Source organism: Channa argus, chromosome 12 (genome assembly GCF_033026475.1).
Source record: "Channa argus isolate prfri chromosome 12, Channa argus male v1.0, whole genome shotgun sequence".
Lineage (NCBI taxonomy): Eukaryota > Metazoa > Chordata > Actinopteri > Anabantiformes > Channidae > Channa > Channa argus.
In genome coordinates this window covers 5,011,859-5,031,965 of record NC_090208.1, presented here as the reverse complement: position 1 = coordinate 5,031,965, position 20,107 = coordinate 5,011,859, and the positions used below count along the sequence as shown (strand labels likewise).

Sequence of the window (20,107 nt, the reverse complement as noted above, 5' to 3'; positions counted from 1 at the left end):
GTGTGTGTATGGTTTTAATGGCAGATATAAGGTAATACAAACCAAATATTCAGTGTTTACATAAAACATCAGAGGCTAGAGTCTGTTCATAAAGCATTTAAATCAGAAACGTACACACACGAATCAAATCACATAGAAACATACAGTCTGTCCACACACACACACACACACACACACACACACACACACACACCAACAGCCCTGTGTAATAAGCATGACATACAAAAAGCTGTAGAAAAATACTTTTAAAAAACCAAAAACAACAACAACAACCACCTGGAATGTTCTGTCAGTCAGACCTTAGCATGGAGGACACACAATTTGTTGGACAACTCTGCTGCTGGACTGCAAACATGGCGTCTTTCAAATCATGACTTTAAGAACTTAATATTCTGGCAAATGAGCCTGGCAGGTTTCATGAAGTCAAAAAGCAAAATAAAATGGAATTTGCTTCATGATGAATCCTTGTCCACAAATGATCATCTTGTGATGATGGCAGACATTAATGTGTCACAGATAATTATGTGGATGTAGCCCACTTCTATATGGACCTATTTTTTTACTCCATTAAACCGCATTTTTTTTAATATCTTGGTTATGTGGACTGTGGACTCTTTTTTGTCTTTATAAAACCTGCCAGCCTCGAAGTAAAACCAAAGGCTGCGTCCACTGCTTCATGAACAAATTTAACAAGACAGATGTCATTGTGGTACATTTCTTCGATTTCTCATGTTGTGTTAGCTGAGCCTGCTAATAAACTTCAGCTACAGTACGTCGCAGGTAATAACTGCTGCTCTTATAACTGAAAACGTTGATTCATAGCAAAAACTGACTCTAATGACGTGACAACACTTTAATGAACGAGGTTTTGGCAGCGTCCTACATTTGTGCTTTAAATTCTAGCGAGCACTAATGTGGCAGTACATTTTTTGTGGCGAACTTCTGAGCACTTTTTGTGTACGTGCTGCACTGTGATGGATGTGTGTGGTGCACCATGCGTAGCATCGCCAACTACGCTCGAAGTAGCTAAATCCTGCTCGGTAAGTTGCTAACTAGCAACTTTAGCGCGTTGCTAAGCAAGAACAGTTCAACCCCTCAGCTTGAGCAGTTATACACACAATAAAACCTTTTTTAAGAGTAAATATAAGGGGATGTTTAAGTGCATGTTACAGCATGTGTTCTAACTTCTATATTTTATATTCTTCTAAATATTTGGTGATGTAATTATATAAATGTTAGAGCTGTGTTTTAATTATGCATTCATACATTTATAATTACTTTGGTCTGCTTACAATTACATTATAACCTGTTACAAATCACCTATAAATATTTATATAGACCACTGATAATATGGTAATTGAAAGTTAAAGTGTTAACAAATTAGAAAATCTAATGTGATGTTGTGACTGTATCTAAATTGTGGACAGTAGAACATTTTCTTTTTGTAAAATAAAAGCACAAAATATTTCAGGGCATGTGGCTGAGTTTTATCTATCAAAAAAAAAAATGTAAAACTTTCTTTGAATAAAGTTGATAATTGTTGACTACTGATGTTGCCCAAAGGAGTCGCCATAAAAATTAAAAAAATGATAATAATTCATCATTCTCACTGTCTTACACGCACACACACCCACACACACACACAGTACAACACTACAAAGTTTAAGTACAGGCACTATAGAGTGAAGCATTGTGGGAAGTTGAGTGCTCAGCTGGTCTGTTTTAGCTAGCAGCTTTTTAAATCTTCAGTGAGCACTGGAACTTCTTGACCATTTTATGATCATTAATATATAAAAGCAAACACTGTGGTGACATTTTAAAAATAGTGTAATAATGCAACAAAGTTGTGATCATCAAATGTTAAATTCAGGACAGTTTCATTCTTTGACTCAGGAGTTTTTCCTCTGAGTCAATGGTTTCACTATGCTAATAACAATAAACAGGTAAATGTGTTTTTGGAAGCAAAGAAAGTCCATAATATTTTGAAAATCTTTATCGACAAACACAAACTTTTACATTTGAGGCCCAGTAAGTTTTATTAACAGTCTTTTTATTTCGGATTATAGCACTGAATATTTGTTCACAGATATATTAATAATAAAAATAATAATAATAATAATACATTTCAAAGAGCACAATTCACAGCTGTGGAATGTAACAAAGTACACTTACTCAAATACTACACCCAAGTACTTTATACTTGTTCTGCATATTTAGATGACAGCTGTTTTTCAAAATTCAATTATCATCTAATTTGAAATTATCTTATAAAACTTAACTCAAATAGATTAAAAATGATAATAAACTCATATTAACACTTGGAAAGCAAGTGTGCATGGTAAATACAATAATTTTGAAATCTGAAGTACTTTTGTATGTATACTATAATTTAGAATGCACAACTTTTAATGGTAATGGAGTATTTAAAAAAAAACTAATTCTTCCAAACATAAACATTCGGATAAATGGTTTTTAGTGTAAATATGTCTACTTTACTAATTAGTTAGGTGTGTAGTTGTTTATTAAACTTTGTGGGCATTTCTTTGCTTCCATTTTGACCTTTTTTTTTGCTTTCGTGTATGAGCTACTTTTTACTGTATATAGTGATAAAAATTATTTTGTGAATATTTAATCATATGAATTTGACTTATGCTAGTTGACAACCACAACTATACCAGCCAACTAGTTAGTATCGTACTCGTTCACACTGCTGCTTATACAACAGTTAGCATCTGAAGGTTATCAGTACAGATATAGGCACAGGTAGAGGAACTGCAGGTTTGTGACCGACAATGACATCACTTCCTCCTGGAATGAACGTGCGCTTGAATATTGTGTGTGTGTGTGTGTGTGTGTGTGTGTGTGGGTGGGTGTGTGGGTGGGTGTGTGTCAGTCATTCAGATACGTGTGGATGTAAATCTGTTGTTGGATCCAGGGGGTGAAGTGCGTCACGTTGCTGTAAACTCCAGGTCCAAGGACTTTACTGAAGCACACGCTGCCCCACGACGTCAGGCCAAACAATGTCCAGTGGCCGCTGTTCTCCTTACAAACCAGCGGCCCACCACTGTCCCCCTAAACACACACACCACACACACACACACACATCAATCACGGGGGGAATGTGTAGTTCAGCAATCTAAAATAATAAAATAAAATTTGCTTTTCAAAACATCATAGCGATCCAGCTAAAAGGGGTCTTGTGACTTCATTGCTCAAATACTAGGCCTGTTGTTGTTGTTTACCTAACGTAATAATAATCGAAAAAATTTATTTTTTAAATGTCAAAAAAAATTACGACAGAACATCAGCACACTTATAAAAGGCCAAAATGTTTTATAAAGTAACAAAATAACTCAAAATAAGTTTAGCTCCAATCATCACTTTGTTGAGTTGTTCTTTGATGACATGTAGGTTTTCTACATCAGCCAAGAATAAAAATATTAAATTTCAGGAAGAAACCATGAGATTTGTGATAATGGACTGAATGAACCACACCAGCTGTTGGTGCAGGTGTTACCATGCAGGAGTCGACGGTTCCAGCTTCGTAACCGGCGCAAAGCATCCTGGGAGTGATGGTCTTCATGTCAAAGTAAGACTGACACTGAGACAGAGAGATAATCCGAACCTCCCCCTCCTGCAGCTTAAAGGGCACTGGACACAAAAACGCACAAAAATAGGTTATGTTACTTAGTGGTCACCCTTCACACAGGACCAAATGCTTAGACATTCATTAAGGAAGGTGGACATTAATATTTACTAATCGAAAATGTGGATACTGCCTGTCAACCTTAGTTATAATATCAGTTCTGTATAACCTTGAGTTTAATTTTAGAATAAAATCAGAACATAAACATTTAGTGTTTAAATGTTGACACGTTCATGCATGGAGTCCTCACACATTTGGACAGACATGACAGTGAGCGAGCACTTACTCCTGTTGCCCATGTGACCCCACCCGGTGATGTAACAGTAGGAGTCAGGAGAAGGAAGCTGGCCGGGCTGAGGCAGGCACACGGGTCTGACAAACGCCGTCTCCTCGATCTGAAAACACGACAACAGGTCTTAATAATAAGTCCACTCTTCGCTGACCATCAGCGAGCTGTATGTTTACTCTCTGACCTCAGATTCCAGCTGCACCACACTGATGTCGTAGTCGACCACCGCTCGGTTGTAGCGCGGATGTACAATGATGGAGCGCACCCCACGGATCTGACTGTGAACGCCCGGATGATCCAGATTATTTAGACCCAGCACCACCTTCCAGAGCTCAGCACTCTCCCTCCTGGCACACACACACACACACACACACACACACACACACACACACACACACACACACACACACACACAGCCTAAGTTTAGTCACTGAACACACCCTGACCCCAACGTCCCTCTGCCTGTTTCCCTCGTCTCACCCCTCAAAGCAGTGTGCGACGGTCAGAGCCCACTTCCGTGCGATGAGAACGCAGCCACAAACGTGTCCACTCTGTCCACTCTGCAGAGAGCACTGCCATGGCCATGCTCCCCGCCGGGACACCCGTCCTCCCAGAATCCTCTTTTTCCTGTGGGGGTAGATGCCCACCATGGGACGAAGACCACATTCTAACAGAGAGACAGAGACTTAGTCTGCTACCAATTTTAGTGAAGTGGTAGTTTCGTCTCGTAGTAGTTTCAGAATACCTTCTCTGGTACACAGCACGGACACTCTCCTCCTGGAATGGCACGCATGACTGCAGCACAGGCAGAAAGACATTTACACATTAAGACAACGATTATAGTAGCAGGTTAGAGATGGAGATTTTATAAAAGCAGCTCTAAAAGCCTTAATCCAACTACTGAAGATCAGCAGTGACGTAGTGCTACACCGTAGAAAAAGGTATTTTTCATGTAGAAACTAATTTTATGTTAGTTTACATATTAAAATCCCGTTCACACTTGCACAAACAAAGTGAACAGGTTTGTGGTTCTCATGTGGTTCTGACTGGGTTCTCTCACCTCCTCTTCTCTAGTCGGGCCTGCAGAGCAGAACCGTTCGTCTGGTTCCACTCGGGGTGGACGTGTAACCAGCGGCGACGGCCCGGGACACCAGGCTGGTCAGGTACCATGGAAACATTGGAGGGAAGCCTGCAGAGAAACACACCGCAGTATATTTAGTATCCGTCTGAGGTTCCATTGGTCGTGTTTGTGCTGTATGTGTCTTACTAACCTTACCCTAGTCCCAGCTGGTCGCAGGTCAGTTTGCTCAGCTCGTGGTTCCACTCGTCTGCACAGACCTGGTACTCCGCTGCCGTCCTGAACACCGTCAGCACAGAACCCGACTGATCAGACAGAGACACTGCAGGGACAGCAGATCAATACAGAAACTGAGCAGGAAGGTGGATCTGTACTGAACCAGTAAAAAAACATTGTATACGCTGTACATAAAGACATATACACATACATGTAGTGTACAGACATTGAAAAATTGGAGAATATATATAATATAATATATATAAATATATATTTATATATAAATAATTTGTATTCTTTATAAACCTATGAATATTCATATTATGAAACCATTGTTAACTGTTTGTTGAACCTTGATAATTATATTTGGCAGTTTAAAAATATTAAAGCGAGAGCTGTAATGCTGTAAATAACAAAGGATTTGTATTAAAACCAGTAAGAAGAACAACATACACTTTTACAGCACTAATTTCTTTTTTCTTTTCGCATAAATCCGGAATTGTTGCAGTTTTAGGGTTTATTATTAGCATTTTTATTATTAGCTTTTTCCAAAAAAGTAACATGTGCACACACGACTTTGAATTGTTGCCATTATAATTAATATACGTGTGTAATCTGTAATCAGTGTGTGTGTCGTACCACAGTTCCACTCATCAGAGCTGTCTGAACAGTGCTTCTTTCCATCGCACCACAGCGTCCGATGAACACATTCGTGGTTGTTGCAGGACAGCTCGTTATCCCTGCACACCGCTGAGGAAATATTAATAAATGATATCAGTAAAACTCTAATACAGGTTCATTATAAACAGTGATACAACTTAAACTTGTCTGTGGCTGTGTTATTAGAATTATTACACACAATGTTACAGTAAAGAGTGAAACTCACAGCAGTTGGCCTCGTCCACCAGTAGGGGGCAGTCAGGAAATCCATCACAGATCATGCTGGCTTTAATACACACTTTACTGCCAGGACACTCCCACAGAGCACGCTCAGAACAACCTGCCCGAGACAGACATTCATCCGAAACATAAACCTGAATCATAAGGATGTGCTACTGCAGATACTTCTACAACAATTACAATCTCACAGTTGCTATGTTGGTCTTAGTAACAGAGGAGCACTTAGATAAGGCTGCAGTGTTGGGGGGGGGGGGCTCTTATTTTGAAATGTATGTCTCACCACAGTTGTCCTCATCACTGTGGTCATCACAGTCCAGGTGTCCATCACAGCGTTTGGTTGCCAGGACACAGCGACCTGACCTACACTTAAAGTGGCTGGGGGAGCACTCTGGCACCATGGAAACACACCCAAAAGCAACAATAATGTCTTAGAATATTTAAATTTAACAGAAAAGTATTTTTATATGAGGATGAAACGTGTAAGTACCATCAACTCCGGCCTCTGGCATCAGGCAGGTGGCATTTCCTCCTTCCTCAGGAAACTGACTACAGTCTGAATCCTCAGGCCACTGCAATCCCACAATGCCGAGCACCGACTCACACTTCTCCTTTGCATTACGACACAAGGACCTGCAGAGCAGGACAGAGAGGCCTGCGTAAAACCTTTCTGGTGTGGGGCCCAAGCATAATTATTAACTGCACACTGACCGGGCGATAAATCAAGAGACAGACTAGTCACTGACCTGCAGGGTGGGACCCTCTGCAGGCTGACTGGGTCACACTTTGGCACTAGCAGCGTGCAGGCATAAAACATGAGGTACTGGTAGCAGCCGGTCTGGACCAGGGCAGGGAACAGGGAGGACTCCCAGGACACAGAGCTCTCTCTCTGGGACATGTGACCCAGGTAGTTGGGGAAACTGGTCAGGTTGTAGGGCAGGTTCATGCACAGCTCCAGGCTGATGGGCTCACAGCGAGCTGGGATACAGGAAAACAGAGTCAGGACCAGATCCCAGAACCAGATGGAGATTTTCCATTTTCTACTTAATACTTCTACTTGAATACATTTATAGTACATGACATAAGTTGCTATTTATGGTTCAGATTGTATATTCTCCCTGTATGGAATGTAAGCAAGTTCTCCATATTATAAAGCTATTTCATCCTTTTTTGGAATCTTAAAAGTTATTTTTGTAAAAAAAGACAAATCACTTTATTGTTAAATATAAAATATGTATCAGTGTAATGAAATCATCTTCAACACTTTGTTCTAGTGGCATTTTCATGATTCTAGCAATGTGATTTTCCATCTTCTGTTTTTTTAGGACACCGTCTCTAACTTTCATAAGATTCTTACAAGAAGTTGAACAGGAAACCACTTAATTAATTACACAGTAATGGTGTATTAGTACATGTTTGGGAAAGGGTTGCATCAGAAGGGGCATAAGAACCTGTGCCAAGTCAAGGTGGACACCACATGACCTGCTGTGGTGACCCTGAGTTCACAGGATTAACAGGAAGAGAAAAAAGATTTGGTACCTAACTGTGTTTTCTTCTTCATCTCCTAAAATACTCAGACTGTTCTAATTGTGTAGTTGTTGTCAGATGTTAGTAATGAGTGTAACGAGGACCCGGTCTGGTTCCTGCAGAGTGGGGACTCACTGCAGTTGTTGGTGATTCGGGGGTCACAGGCGGCGTTTCCCCCCCCACACAGTGACGGACAGGAAGCAGAAACACAGCTGGGCTGACCAGAAGCACACACACTAGGTGCTGGAAAACACACACACAGATGCATGAATGCAGTGAGAGAAGACAACGGGTGAAGAGATGTGAGACGGGTGTGAATCAGACAGGAGTCTCACTCTGATCCCTGCTGCAGTGCTCTTCGTCGCTGCCGTCTTTGCAGTCGTCCTCCCCGTCACAGCGAAAGGCGGAAGGAATGCACTGACCGTTCCTGCACTCCAGCAGACCCTGACTCTTACAGGCTGCACACAGACGGAAAAATCATTAATTTGAGTTTGATGAATCATCAGCATGTGACTCAGCTGCACTTTCACACGTCGTCATGTTTCACTCAGAGGTGGAAACTCAAGACAAATGACGGAGTGAGAGGTGGTCTCAAGTTACAGCTTCACTTTCTTCAACTTCTTGAGACTTCTTGTAATTATTTTTTCACCATTTTACTTTGCCATTTAATTTTTACTGATTTTATGTTGATGGTGACAGTTACTCTGTGTGTTTTTTCAGCGTTGTTATTTTCGCTGCATTGCCTGTAAAGAACAACAAGTGTGAACTGTTTGTGTTTGCTGATATCATATAAGCGTAAAATACACTGTTGCTGCGATCGGATTTTTAATCTTTAAGAGCAGCTGAAAGTTTAAGCCAGTACACAACAAGCCTCTGACTTTTAGGATTTATAACAAAAATGTGTCATTTATGTCAGTGCTGTCTAATTATGTCCACTAAAAGCTGATGTGAGTCCGACTATTTAGTGACATTGTTTCGTGAGGTAATGTTTCACTGAAATAGTTTTCTCCGGTTTTTCTCTCTCCACATTCAATAATGCTTTTAAATACTAATCATTTGCAGGTCCAGTTGCTGCAACAATAAAAACCCTAGAAATGGTTTTATTCTAAATTGGCGCCATATAAATAAAATTAAATTTAATATGAAGCTTCTCTTTATTTTAGTTAATGTATGTGGTGCCCTGATGCAGAGAAAACTATTTTGCACCAAAGATCCTGCAGAATTACAATGATCCTAATGAAAATCGATTCCTCACTGTGCACAAAATATAACTGACAGAGAAGTAACAAAATTGTGTGACTATTATTAACCTGGTTTGATTTTTTTTTATTTTCTAGACAACAGCAAGGTTTGTAAAACTCAAAGGCAAGCAGGGTACAGGAGTAAACCCTCCGCACACTTTTGCTGTATTTTGTCCTCCGGGTTTCTACAGTGACTCACAGCAGTTGAGCTCGTCGCTCTTGTCCAGACAGTCGTGGTCTCCGTCACACAGCCAGTCTCTGGACACACAGCGTCCGTCACCACAGCGATGTTCACGGGCCAGATCACACACTGAAAACACACACACACACACACACACACACACGTTTGTTAAAATCAGATAACAAAACTGTTTATTAGGCCAAAGAGGGAAATTCTGATGACAGAATTAAAGACAAACTCTGATATATATTTAAAATGAAAATGGATGATTAGAAACTCTAAGAGCAAGAAACACACATTACTCACAAGCTGTTTAGTACACTAATATTGTAGTACTGTATCACATGAGGTTTTTATCGGCAGCAATGATGCAGTAATAAAACACTATAATACATGTACACAGTATTATACTCAAACATCAGATATTTGTTCCTATTTTATACTGTTTAAATCATAATACTGCCAACTTAGCATAACTACACAAATTATATTACGGAGTATTCTGGTGGTCGAACTTCTTGTACTTGTCTTATACTTTGTATTTTCATACTTTGTGATTATTGTTATTACTAAATATCCTTTGCTGTCCCTCTATGGTAAATTATGACTGAAGTACTTGCTGTGTCACTAACGGACAGATAATAAAGTTTTTATGCTCCGTGCTGCTGCTGCTGCTCTTTGTTTGAGGTCAACTTCAGGTTGACTCTTCACCAAAATAAAAGCCTCTTGTTTGGAACAGAGGCTAGAAACCCCCCACTGTGCGATAATGTGCGTTAGTGTCCGTGTGCGTGTTGACAGCTGGTGGATTCCCTCACTCGCACTCACTCTCTCCCTGATCCCACGGCTGATCCCGAGCTGCCAAACTGCGTCAATAATAGTTTGTGTTACCGCGTGCTGGTTCAGGCCTGTGTTTGTTAGTGTGTCTTTAGGGTAAGGGGCTGGGTTAGGCCTGCAGTTGTTATATATAGGCTAAAGCATATTTCTGGGGATAGTTTGGTGCCTTCTAGTGTTTGTTTGAGGGTTAAGAGTTGGTTTTGGGATTAAAGTGAGAGTCAGGCTGGTGTTTGGTGGTTTCTAGATTTATGTGACAGTGACCAAGCGTTCATTAGATTTCTGTAAGTACACCAGACATGCTGTGTGTGTGTGTGTGTGTGTGTGTGTGTGTGTGTGTGTGTGTGTGTGTGTGTGTGTGTGTGTGTGGTCTCACCACAGCTGAGCTCGTCGCTCAGGTCTCCACAGTCATCATAGCCGTCACACAGCAGAGCGGGCGACAAGCAGCGACCTGTGTTACACTGAAACTCTCCCTCAGCACACACTGCAGAGAGAAAGACACACAGCTGTCCAGATGTTTTCACATGCTCTCTATGAGTAAAAGTTTTTATAACGAAAAAATTACATAGTACCAAAATTCCTTTCCTTTTCAAATTCCTTTGAAAAAAATACAAAGCAGTACAAACCCAACATTTCATTATTAAATGAACATTACAGCACATGATGCTGAGCGGTGCTTAACATCACAGATCTAGATGTAACATTTGCCTGCGGATATAAACTGTATATTTACATATTTCTTTATTCACTGTTTTCAGTTGTTCTTGTGTGAAAGACTCCAATGTTGCCTTGTAAAGAAAAAGAAAAGGTCAGAAAGAGGGTGAGCGACATTAACAAACAAAGGGAAAAGTCTCTCTCCCTCTCTCTCTTCACATTCCATTGCTCTCAGCCTATATAGTGTCTTTTTGTGTTGTCATGACGACCACCTCTCTGTCACCGAAATGATTCCGGAACCGCTTTCGTCTAATCAGTCGCCTGTAAAACTGTCACTATGACAACACACTGAAAACAATTGCCTGCTATTTATACAGACCCCAGTGTGTTTGTGTGTGTGTTTACCACAGTGTGCTTCGTCGCTCCAGTCGTCACAGTCATTGTAGCCGTTGCACACCAGTTTCTGTAGTATGCAAATCCCCGTCGCACACAGGAAGTGGTCCTTCCCGCCGCACACAGCTGCCGGCCAATGACAGAGAAGGTAGGGCAGTGATGTCATAGCATAGTTTAAAACATCTACTGTACATGTAAGCGTGTGTTGTTGACTCACAAGGTTTCCCTTTGATCTGCCTCGGTGTGTAACATGCAGGAGGAGCAGGGCCTGACGATAGTGATGACAATGACGATGAAGATAATGATGACGATGATAAAGATGATGGTGATGGTGGTGGTGTTGACAAAGCAGAGGTGGCATTGCTGAACTGCGAGCAGCGCAGGAAGTCGGGCCAAGAGGCGTTGAACATCTGGAGGACGGGCTCGCAGCCTTCCCTCGCCGCCTCGCAGAATGACGCACAGGGCAGCACGACCTGTCTGCACAGAGTGAAAGTGAGGGTCAGAGGTCAGAGAGAGTTGAGGCCATTGACTCTCGACACGAGTGTGTGCACTCTAGTTTCAGAGGGCGTGAGGGTGTTATTCTTAGCACAGTGAGCCTCAACACACACACACGTTGTCCCATTTACAGCGTGAACAGCTGAAATCCATGTGGATCAACAGACTGGTTCTGATATGCATGTCTGGGCTTGTATCGCCATGTCTGTCAGGACCAGGTTTACTTTCAAACTGTGGTAGTGACAAAATTCCCGCATCGTCAGGTCCTCACCGCTTCAAGCCCACAAAGACGTCATTTCCTGTCATTATCGAAAGTGTCACACCGGAGAAACTGAAATGATCCTGTTCCAGGACTGAATGTGAAGAGCCAGAGAGATTCCGACAATACGTTCCGAGTTTGAGTGTTATCAAATCACTAATGATTTAGAAACGCTGGCCATTTTCTAATTCAGTGGTATCCAGAGAGTTACCACTGGGACTCAAATGTATATAATACAAAAGAGGCACAAGCTGTTGCTGGAAAACAACATGTATCCACATTAATGAGTAAATGTACTAAACTGTTTTGCTTCTAGCAGTTTACTTTTGTCGTTGTCAATTATCTTAAAACAGGTCTAAACCACATTTTTCCACCTCTGCCCAATTGTGGATGTTCATAAGGTATCAGGCTCAGTATCGGAGAAGTTTAACGAGTACAAGTACACAAAGGAATGATCAGATTTGGAGCTCGATACTCAGCATCAGGACATCCCTGGTTTTACCTGTTGTGGGTCCCGTCAGCGGCGATACACTCGGGCAGCGCCAGCGAGCAGCCGAAGAGCATGATGTGCCTGTAGCAGGAGAGTCTGCTGAGGTAGCTGAAGAACCTGCAACGCACATTCCAACTTGTGAGGACACTCACTGATGTCAACCTAGTCTTCATCCCCAGATTTACTGGTTTACTTTACGGGGACTTTTTGTCCCCACAGTGCCAGCAGATTTATATCCTTCCTAAGTACACAGCCTTTAAATCGTCCACATGTTGGAGACTTTAAAGGTTGTGTTGTTGGACGTGGTTACCTCAGCAACATGTCGACCTCTGAGCTCTTCACCACGGAGGCAGATGATGACAGCCATGTTTGATTGTAGGGCAACATGTGACACTGAGACTCCACAATCAGCTGACAGCTGCCTGCAGAGAGAATGTCAATAATCTTAATTATTTTGGGCTAAGACATAAACTCAAAGCAACACACAAGAAAAGTCCCAGCAAACTATAATGCATCTCTATAAGTCATGCGAGTCTTACTATGGATGAAAACTATGGAACGTGGAATAATTGGCATTTGATAATTGGCAACCTGAGAGATACATCAAGGAAACTTTGCAGCACATTCGAAATGTACTTTGTGTTTAGATAACATCTAAGAAACACGACACCACTTCACACTTTCTAAAGACAAATCCCATGGCAGGAAAAAAATGAATGAGGTAAACGAGAAATGCTTTAAAACTAAGAACTGTAATGGACAACACACATCAAACATGGCCGTCAATAACTCAAGTTAATAATATACGCTGTAGTATTTCACCAAACATTATTTTGTTTTATTGCATTAATGTAATACAAAGAATGTTTCATGTACATGTTAGTACCCAATGTTTCTTCTTATTTTGAAATTGTAGTATAATTTGTTTTTCCCATTTTAATAGATGACCTGAATGTTATTTGTCATATTTACTGCTTTTGATAGAAACTGTGCATATAAGCTGCATAATGCTTAAGTTAAGTTAATAACTTAATAATTCCTTTATTTCATAATTCAGCCACTTTTTGCAATCTACAGTTTCACAGGATAAAGATCAATATTGTTCCATTTCCACTCCCAGATTATTTTGGTGTGTCCAACATCCGGTGGCCTGAAACGTGCACATGACTCAATCCTTAATGCATTTAGAGGTCTGCACCAGGAGGAAAGTGACACTCGAACCTCCCTGCACTCTAACAGAGCTGCGACCCTCAGACATGAGGTCTCATGGTCTTCAGTTCAAATGTTATCCACCTTTCTCTGAACAGTTAACTGCGGTCGAACGCCCGGTTAGTCTGGTGACCGCCCAGCGTCCAATCAGAGGGCAGAACAGACTGCAGCTCTTTAGCATTCACCTCAACTCCTCATTAATACAGAGAGAGAGAGGAAAGGACGTTGGAGGTGCAGAGGGACGAGAGGAATTCTAAAATAGACACTGAAGGAACGATTTATCATCACACACACAAACACACACACACAGTCCATCGGGTCAGCAGAGGAGAAGAGTAGGACAGCAGATAATAATTCAGCTCAGTCACTCACACACACACACACTTAGGTATCCACTCTGAGACTAATAAGATTTTCATGTTTGACAGAAAAGGACACAACAATAACGAGACAGACAGAGACGTAGCAGGAAGGACACAGACTACAGATGACTGTGGGATTTGTAGTTTTTTTGGACAGGATGAAAAGCCACCGTGCAGGTCTGAGCGTCCAAACTGCATCTTATCACCAACCCTGGTAGGAAATACACTATGAACTCACAGGGAACATTACACGGACTCTCAGGGGGTTTTATTGCCACGTGGCATCAGTTAGGAAGCGTTCATTTCACATTTTGTATAGATGACTGGCAATTTAATATTAGTTGGTCAGTGTGTTAGAGTGTTTCTACACACTTTCTACACAAAAATACTACGTGATGAAACAAACTTAGTACCAATTTTAACAATATTTATATATACTTTATATATATATACTTCATATATATACACATATGAAACACATAAGAATAATAATATTGTATATATACTATATGAAATATCGACCATTTATACATATGTGTATAATATAAAACCTGATGAAATGTTTTTACATTCAATGAGCCCCTGCTGTACCTCAATCATTGTGCACTGTCATGTTTTCTGTGCTTACCTGTGTCACGTGCAGGCGTGGTGATAATTGGCCGGGTGGTGCTCAATGACGTCACAGAGGTCAGCCAATCAGGAGGCTTTGTGTATGACTGTGTGGGCGTGGCCCGAGAGGAGGAAGCTGTAGGAGCGACGGTGGGAGCAGAAGGTGTGCTCTCGCTGTGGTACCTGACGTCGTCGCCACTGTGGTTTCGAGGAGTTGACGTAGCGTTTTCTGTGTCAACGTTGGGGTGGGGGTTTGTGCTGTTGCTGTGGTAACCAGGGTCACTGTCTGCAATGGGCTCTGGGGACGGGAGGGGGCTGGAGTCCAAAAGGCTGCTGCCAAAAATACCTGAAAGGAAATATACACAGGTGAGAAACACCTGACAGAGTGGCAGCATGTTGATTGTTAATTCTCTCTCTGCCAATCACAACAGCATTAATCAACAAAAGATGAAATGGCGTCTCCAGAAGATCAAACGGAGACGGAGCAGAGTGGCACAATGTGAACACATAGTTCATTAGCACTGATGTTCACAACACTGTGTGCATCCATTTATATAGTAAATAACAGTTTGGATATTTCTGTGACATCACATCTCAAAATGTGATGAGCAACTGTTTTCTCCTGTTTGTAGTCCGAGGCTCTCACAAACTTTACACTTCTGGAGTCTTAAGAAGACAATTAGAGGATTGTTTCAGCAAACCTGTTAATGTTTGGGATCCTTCTTGTAATAATATCACATGGTAATCTGTGTGTGTGTGTGTGTGTGTGTGTGTGTGTGTGCGTGCGTGCATATGTGTACAAACCGACGATTAAAGCCATGTATAGTGACACAACAACTGCTGTTACACATCCACAGCTTGTGAATGGGTGAAATGTCTATGAAAAGTGCCAAAGCGATGCAGTTACCATGGCGAAGCTGACTTACTGATCTATTTACATTAAATCTGACACAAACACGGAAGCTGCCATGTGGTGTTTTTTGTTAAAAATGTTCAAAGTTAAGTATTTTAAATATTAACATCCCTGTTACTGAATATAAAGTAATTTTATATAAGTCATGGTGAATACATAAATAGGTTGTGCAGATATTTTCATAGGACCAAACTGTGACTTAAAACCTAAATATAAAATATGTACGTAGACTGAATATTTACTCTATGATCATCTGCAGAGATAAGAATTTAATTGCAGTAATAGATGATCGTTAAAAACATGGAGGGAGGTTAAAAAGTGAAAGGAGAATGGAGGGAGGAAGACAAAGACTTTAAAGACCATTAGATGTTTAATGTTGAGAAAGACAGACAGACACACACACACACACACACACACACACACACACACACACAGTGGTGGTCCCTGTGTAATGAGCCGAAAACAACAGAAAACAGCTGCAGCGGAAAAAGAGATAAAAGAGAAGAAATAGATCTCGCTGTGAAAAAACGGTCTTCTAAATTTTGTCTATTTGCAAATGAACATTTATTTTATCAAACGTCCTTTGTTCTGAGTTTGTTGCAGGAAAATGAAACAAAGGAGAAGAGAAGGAGGTGGGGAAAAGATATAATGTAGCAGAAAAGATAAAATAGTAAACTGGTTACAGATATGGAAATCGAGAGAAGGATGACAAGGAACAGAGAAGGGAGGAAATGAAGTGGGAAATCAGAAACTGAATTTAAGGAGAGAAAAAACGGGAAGAGAATGAGAAAATCGGGAGGGTGAAGAGGAGTCGGAATGAACTGAACAAACAAGAACAAAGCAAACAATGGGAGACAAGGTGATGAAAACGAGAGGTTTTTACTAACTGAGTAAATATTTGAAATTCTTTCGTGTGAGTGTTTGTGATTGGCTGAGGGAGTCCCCGCTGTCATGGTAACGGAAGGAAGAGCCACACAGACAAATAAACACATACAATTAACATCTCTCCTGCCACACACTTTCCTCCATTAGCCTGTTCACATCCCCTCTGGATTAAAGCTAATCTGAAGTTTTTTGGGGGAGCGTTTGTTTTCCACACCCAGACAACTGGGGGATGAACACAAACAGCAACAGCCAAACTCATACTCTACTACATGAAAATACTTTGTTTCTGTGGAGTTGCTTTGCTTTGCTGATAAGCCTAGGTTTTCAAAGAGGAAGTTTTAAAGACTCCTTCCTGTTTCTGGAGGTTTCTGGATGCTGGGAAGAAAGGGGAGTTCTATCTCATTACATCACACAAGGCTGTGACATGAATTTGAACCAAGGCCCTCTGCTACATAATTATGACAGGAGCAGAAAGTAGCAACAAAAAAACAAACAAAATGATGCTGGATGTCCTGACAGAGACTTCAAAATAATTGTTTCCTGTTTCAACGCAAACCAAGACAGGATAGGCTCCCTGAAGCTATCCTAGCTGTTATGGGGTGTAGCCCTGATGACAGCCCTTGAAAATGGGTTATATAGGTTGCTATTAACCACATCCACGGTCGAAATAACACGTTCGAATGTGCAGCATCAGTTTAGCTGAGAAAATAATGGATACATGCAAAACTGTTTGTTTGTGTGTATTATAACTTAGCAAAACCGTAACCTAACTAACCCGTCCCATGACTAGTACATGTGAGTGCACGGTTCCATACCAGTGAGGGCCAGGACGAGCAGCAGCAGGCCGGCCAGCAGGCTCGCGGTGGGAATCAGGATGTAGAGGAGAAGTCGCAGGTGATTGGAGGATCCCAGCTTGTGCGGACACGTCTCCGCGCCCATCCCCATGTCTGGTCCTCGAGCTGGAGTCTATAGACGACACGTGGAGATGAGCCCAGAGTCAGTCAACTTCATAAAAACTAGTGAATCCAGGTTGTTAGTGAAGCTACGGAGTCTGGGAAATGCCTCATTACTGAGCCAGTAAGCCCAGCTACACCCCCCAAACCACCACCACCACCACCACCGCCAACTCCCTTCACCACCACTTTAGGTTATTTTTAACAAGCAAGGGTGGGGGTGACCCGAGTGTTTCTGTCCTCTCAAGAGTTTCCGTTGGACACAGTGAAGTTATTTTTGAAGTGATATGACGACGAACAGACACTTGACACCACACAGTCCCCCCCCCCTTTTTTTAAATTACTGCCTACTCTACCAATCTGTCTGTCTATGTCTGGACCTTCTTCTTCTCAATACATCAATTGACTAATTGATCAATTGACATGCTCAAAGTGACTTTGTCTGTAATAACAGTTCTCATATTCTTACAGGATTCTTCCGTTTCTGATCATATTAACAGTCTGTATTTTCATCTGAATATTATCCCCCCACTTGTTTTTCACACTGCATCTGGTACGATATTAAACTGCAGATATTCTTAATAAAGGCTTCTGGGATATGCGAGAGTTCAATAGTCACAGATTGAAAGGGAGCCGTTCTGGTCATTTTGCATTCTTGTCTTTTTGTGACAATTTTAGCTTAATCATACTTGTTTTTTTGGTCTATTTTTGTGTGAGTTTATAGTAAATTTGCAAAAAGAAATAGTGACAGACATTTGCACATATATAGAGACTCAAGTTCAGGTGCCCACTGACCTAGTGCTCTAATCTGGACTTTGTTACAGGTCACCGATGGTTACAGTTACTTACAGTTACTTTACTTAAACTGTCATTTTAGCTAAACCAGCTGTTAACATAACTGCAGACTAACTATTTAGTACTACAACTTACACAGAGTCTGATCTGTGTGCAAAACCTAACAGTCCAAATGTAAAATAAAATCCTAATGGCAGAAGATGATTTTTGTAATATATTTTTGTTGTCACTCTGCTGTGAACAGAGATTCTGCATCATTATTTTCTGTTATTTAGGTTATCACATCATGCAGTAAGTGTTGATAACATGTTTTAATTGCACATTTTAATAAGTTGAGGTCAGGTTCGCAGTTAGAAAGTCATTAGTATGACATAAACAAATAAAGGTCCCTGCGACTCAAAAATTGTTCGTATTTTTATTTTTCTTTCTGGTCATTATCTTTGTGCTGAGTTTGACTCCGAGTTCACCTTAAAATTGTAAGACCACATCAAAGCACAATTTCAGGAAGGTGATCACAGTGTAATAAAGGGCCCAAAGAAGTGTGATGTGCAGGATTAGAACACACACACAAGGAGTGGAATAGCAGCTTCTGGTTGTAAAGCAGTGAAACCCTGAAAATGAACCACTCTATCATTTTTAAATAAATGACGATGATGTGTCTCTAAGAATTTATGAATACATTTTAGTAATTCTTTTTAATTTATTTTGTAGGAATCACACAGGACACAGTTTATTTTAAACAGGTTTAAATGTCTAATTGAGGACCGGAGTGGAGCTTTGCAAACACAAACGTAATAATCAATTATCTATTGCACTCATGGAATTTAAAACCTAAATGAATTTCAGTCCAAGTGTCCTGCAGCTCCTCTGCAGAAGTGGTCAAACAGTCCATTGAAGAGGTCTCCCTGATGAATTAAAGACGCACAAAGACCAAGTGTTGTGCTGGAGGAGATTGCTTCACAACCTGGCAACAGAAAACTTGTTCTTCTACATCATTTTAAAGGCGTTTGGAAAGAACTGAACCACTGATAAAGAAAAAAGAAACTGTGCTTTAAACTTCTATTTACTGTTCATTGATTTGTCTCTGGATGATTCTTAGCTCAACAGAAAGAAAAGAGATGGAGAAGCAGAGGAGACAGTGGACGGAGACAAGGAGACACATCAAGGACATCTGACAGACGAGCAGTAGGGAAAAGGCGACACTCACCGCCGCAGCTCCCGCTCCGCTGAAGGTGACACGCGGGCAGGTTTCCCGCCGCGCGGACCACATCACCTGCTGTTGCCTGCCGCAGAGCGCGAGACCATCCCTCTGTCTGATGCCCGCGAGCTGCTCCGGTAACTAACAGAGCCGGAGCCCCGTTGGCGCCGCCCCTCTCTCTCTCTCTCTCTCTCTCTCTCTCTCTCTTCACGGTCACAGTCAGTGCCGCTAGAGCAAAGCTCAGGTTGTCTGCACGTGACGAAAGCCTTAAAGTGAGATTAAGCGCACACACCTTCACAGGGAGCCTCGTGCATGTCTGGTTCAAATCCTAAAAACAGGCTGTTGTGGGTCAAGGCTGTAGTCACCTCAGCTCTGGGGCAGGAGTTTGAGGTTCCGCCCTGCGACCCCCAATCACCCTCACTTTACAAACGGTGCTTAGTAATTAAACGCCAGGTCACTGCCTGGACAGGTAATTAACTGGCAACAAATCTGATTAATTCACAACCCATTTCTGTTTCTATTAAATCCAAAGAGAAAAAGCTGGGAAAAAAAACTCACCAATCACAGAAAAGTTGGTGAAAATGTAACTAAAAGTACCACAAACATGACAAAGTATAAATAAGTACTTCTCAGCTTTGTTAACTTGCAAATTAAAAGCCAGAATTGAAACGCCACCAGTATGAAAAAAATTAAAGAAATAAAAATGGACATAGTGCCAAAAACGTCTCCACAGTTTTTCGGTTCCTGCATAAATAAAAGCAACATGGAGAAGCACATGTTAGAAAAACTCAAACTAGCTCAATCCTGTTCGTTTTCTTCACATTAACATCAAAGAGAAAAAAAGATTTTACATTTTTCTGAAGTGGAAATGTTGGGAGTATGTATCAAAAAGAATAAAATGCTAGAGAATTTTTTGAAAATCTTAATTTTTTTATCTAAGGTTTAACAAAATTCAGACATGTTACATTTTATTTGATTTTCCAGAT

General features: G+C 41.1%; 1 protein-coding gene across 2 annotated transcripts; it reads right to left on the bottom strand.

The window, feature by feature from the left end:
- Window positions 1–1,896: 1,896 nt before the first annotated feature.
- Window positions 1,897–19,286, bottom strand: corin (corin, serine peptidase). Of its 2 annotated transcripts, XM_067524463.1 has the most exons (24): window positions 19,131–19,285; window positions 16,991–17,141; window positions 14,397–14,723; window positions 12,508–12,619; window positions 12,210–12,314; window positions 11,171–11,430; window positions 10,966–11,079; window positions 10,283–10,390; window positions 9,094–9,204; window positions 7,989–8,111; window positions 7,789–7,896; window positions 6,873–7,104; window positions 6,617–6,759; window positions 6,410–6,517; window positions 6,116–6,229; window positions 5,869–5,979; window positions 5,212–5,335; window positions 4,996–5,124; window positions 4,681–4,730; window positions 4,416–4,602; window positions 4,120–4,282; window positions 3,933–4,041; window positions 3,518–3,651; window positions 1,897–3,072 (listed from the first exon to the last, which is right to left on the bottom strand). In XM_067524463.1, exons 1-24 carry the CDS (start codon window positions 19,191–19,193, stop codon window positions 2,890–2,892), a joined length of 3,369 nt encoding a protein of 1,122 aa, XP_067380564.1. In that variant the 5' UTR covers window positions 19,194–19,285; the 3' UTR covers window positions 1,897–2,889. The 2 variants fall into 2 exon arrangements, with proteins under 2 accessions (XP_067380564.1, XP_067380566.1); XM_067524465.1 differs by lacking the exon at window positions 12,210–12,314 and having other exon boundaries at window positions 19,131–19,286.
- Between the last annotated feature and the right edge of the window lie 821 nt (window positions 19,287–20,107).

Excerpts from the sequence above, each read along its gene's own strand:
- corin (XM_067524463.1), bottom strand. The coding sequence starts at position 19,193 with ATGTGGTCCGCGCGGCGGGAAACCTGCCCGCGTGTCACCTTCAGCGGA. Across the intron at positions 11,080-11,170 it reads GCAGATCAAAGGGAAACCTT|CTGTGTGCGGCGGGAAGGAC; the intron begins GTGAGTCAACAA and ends ATTGGCCGGCAG. Across the intron at positions 6,760-6,872 it reads CAGAGGGTCCCACCCTGCAG|GTCCTTGTGTCGTAATGCAA; the intron begins GTCAGTGACTAG and ends CCTGCTCTGCAG.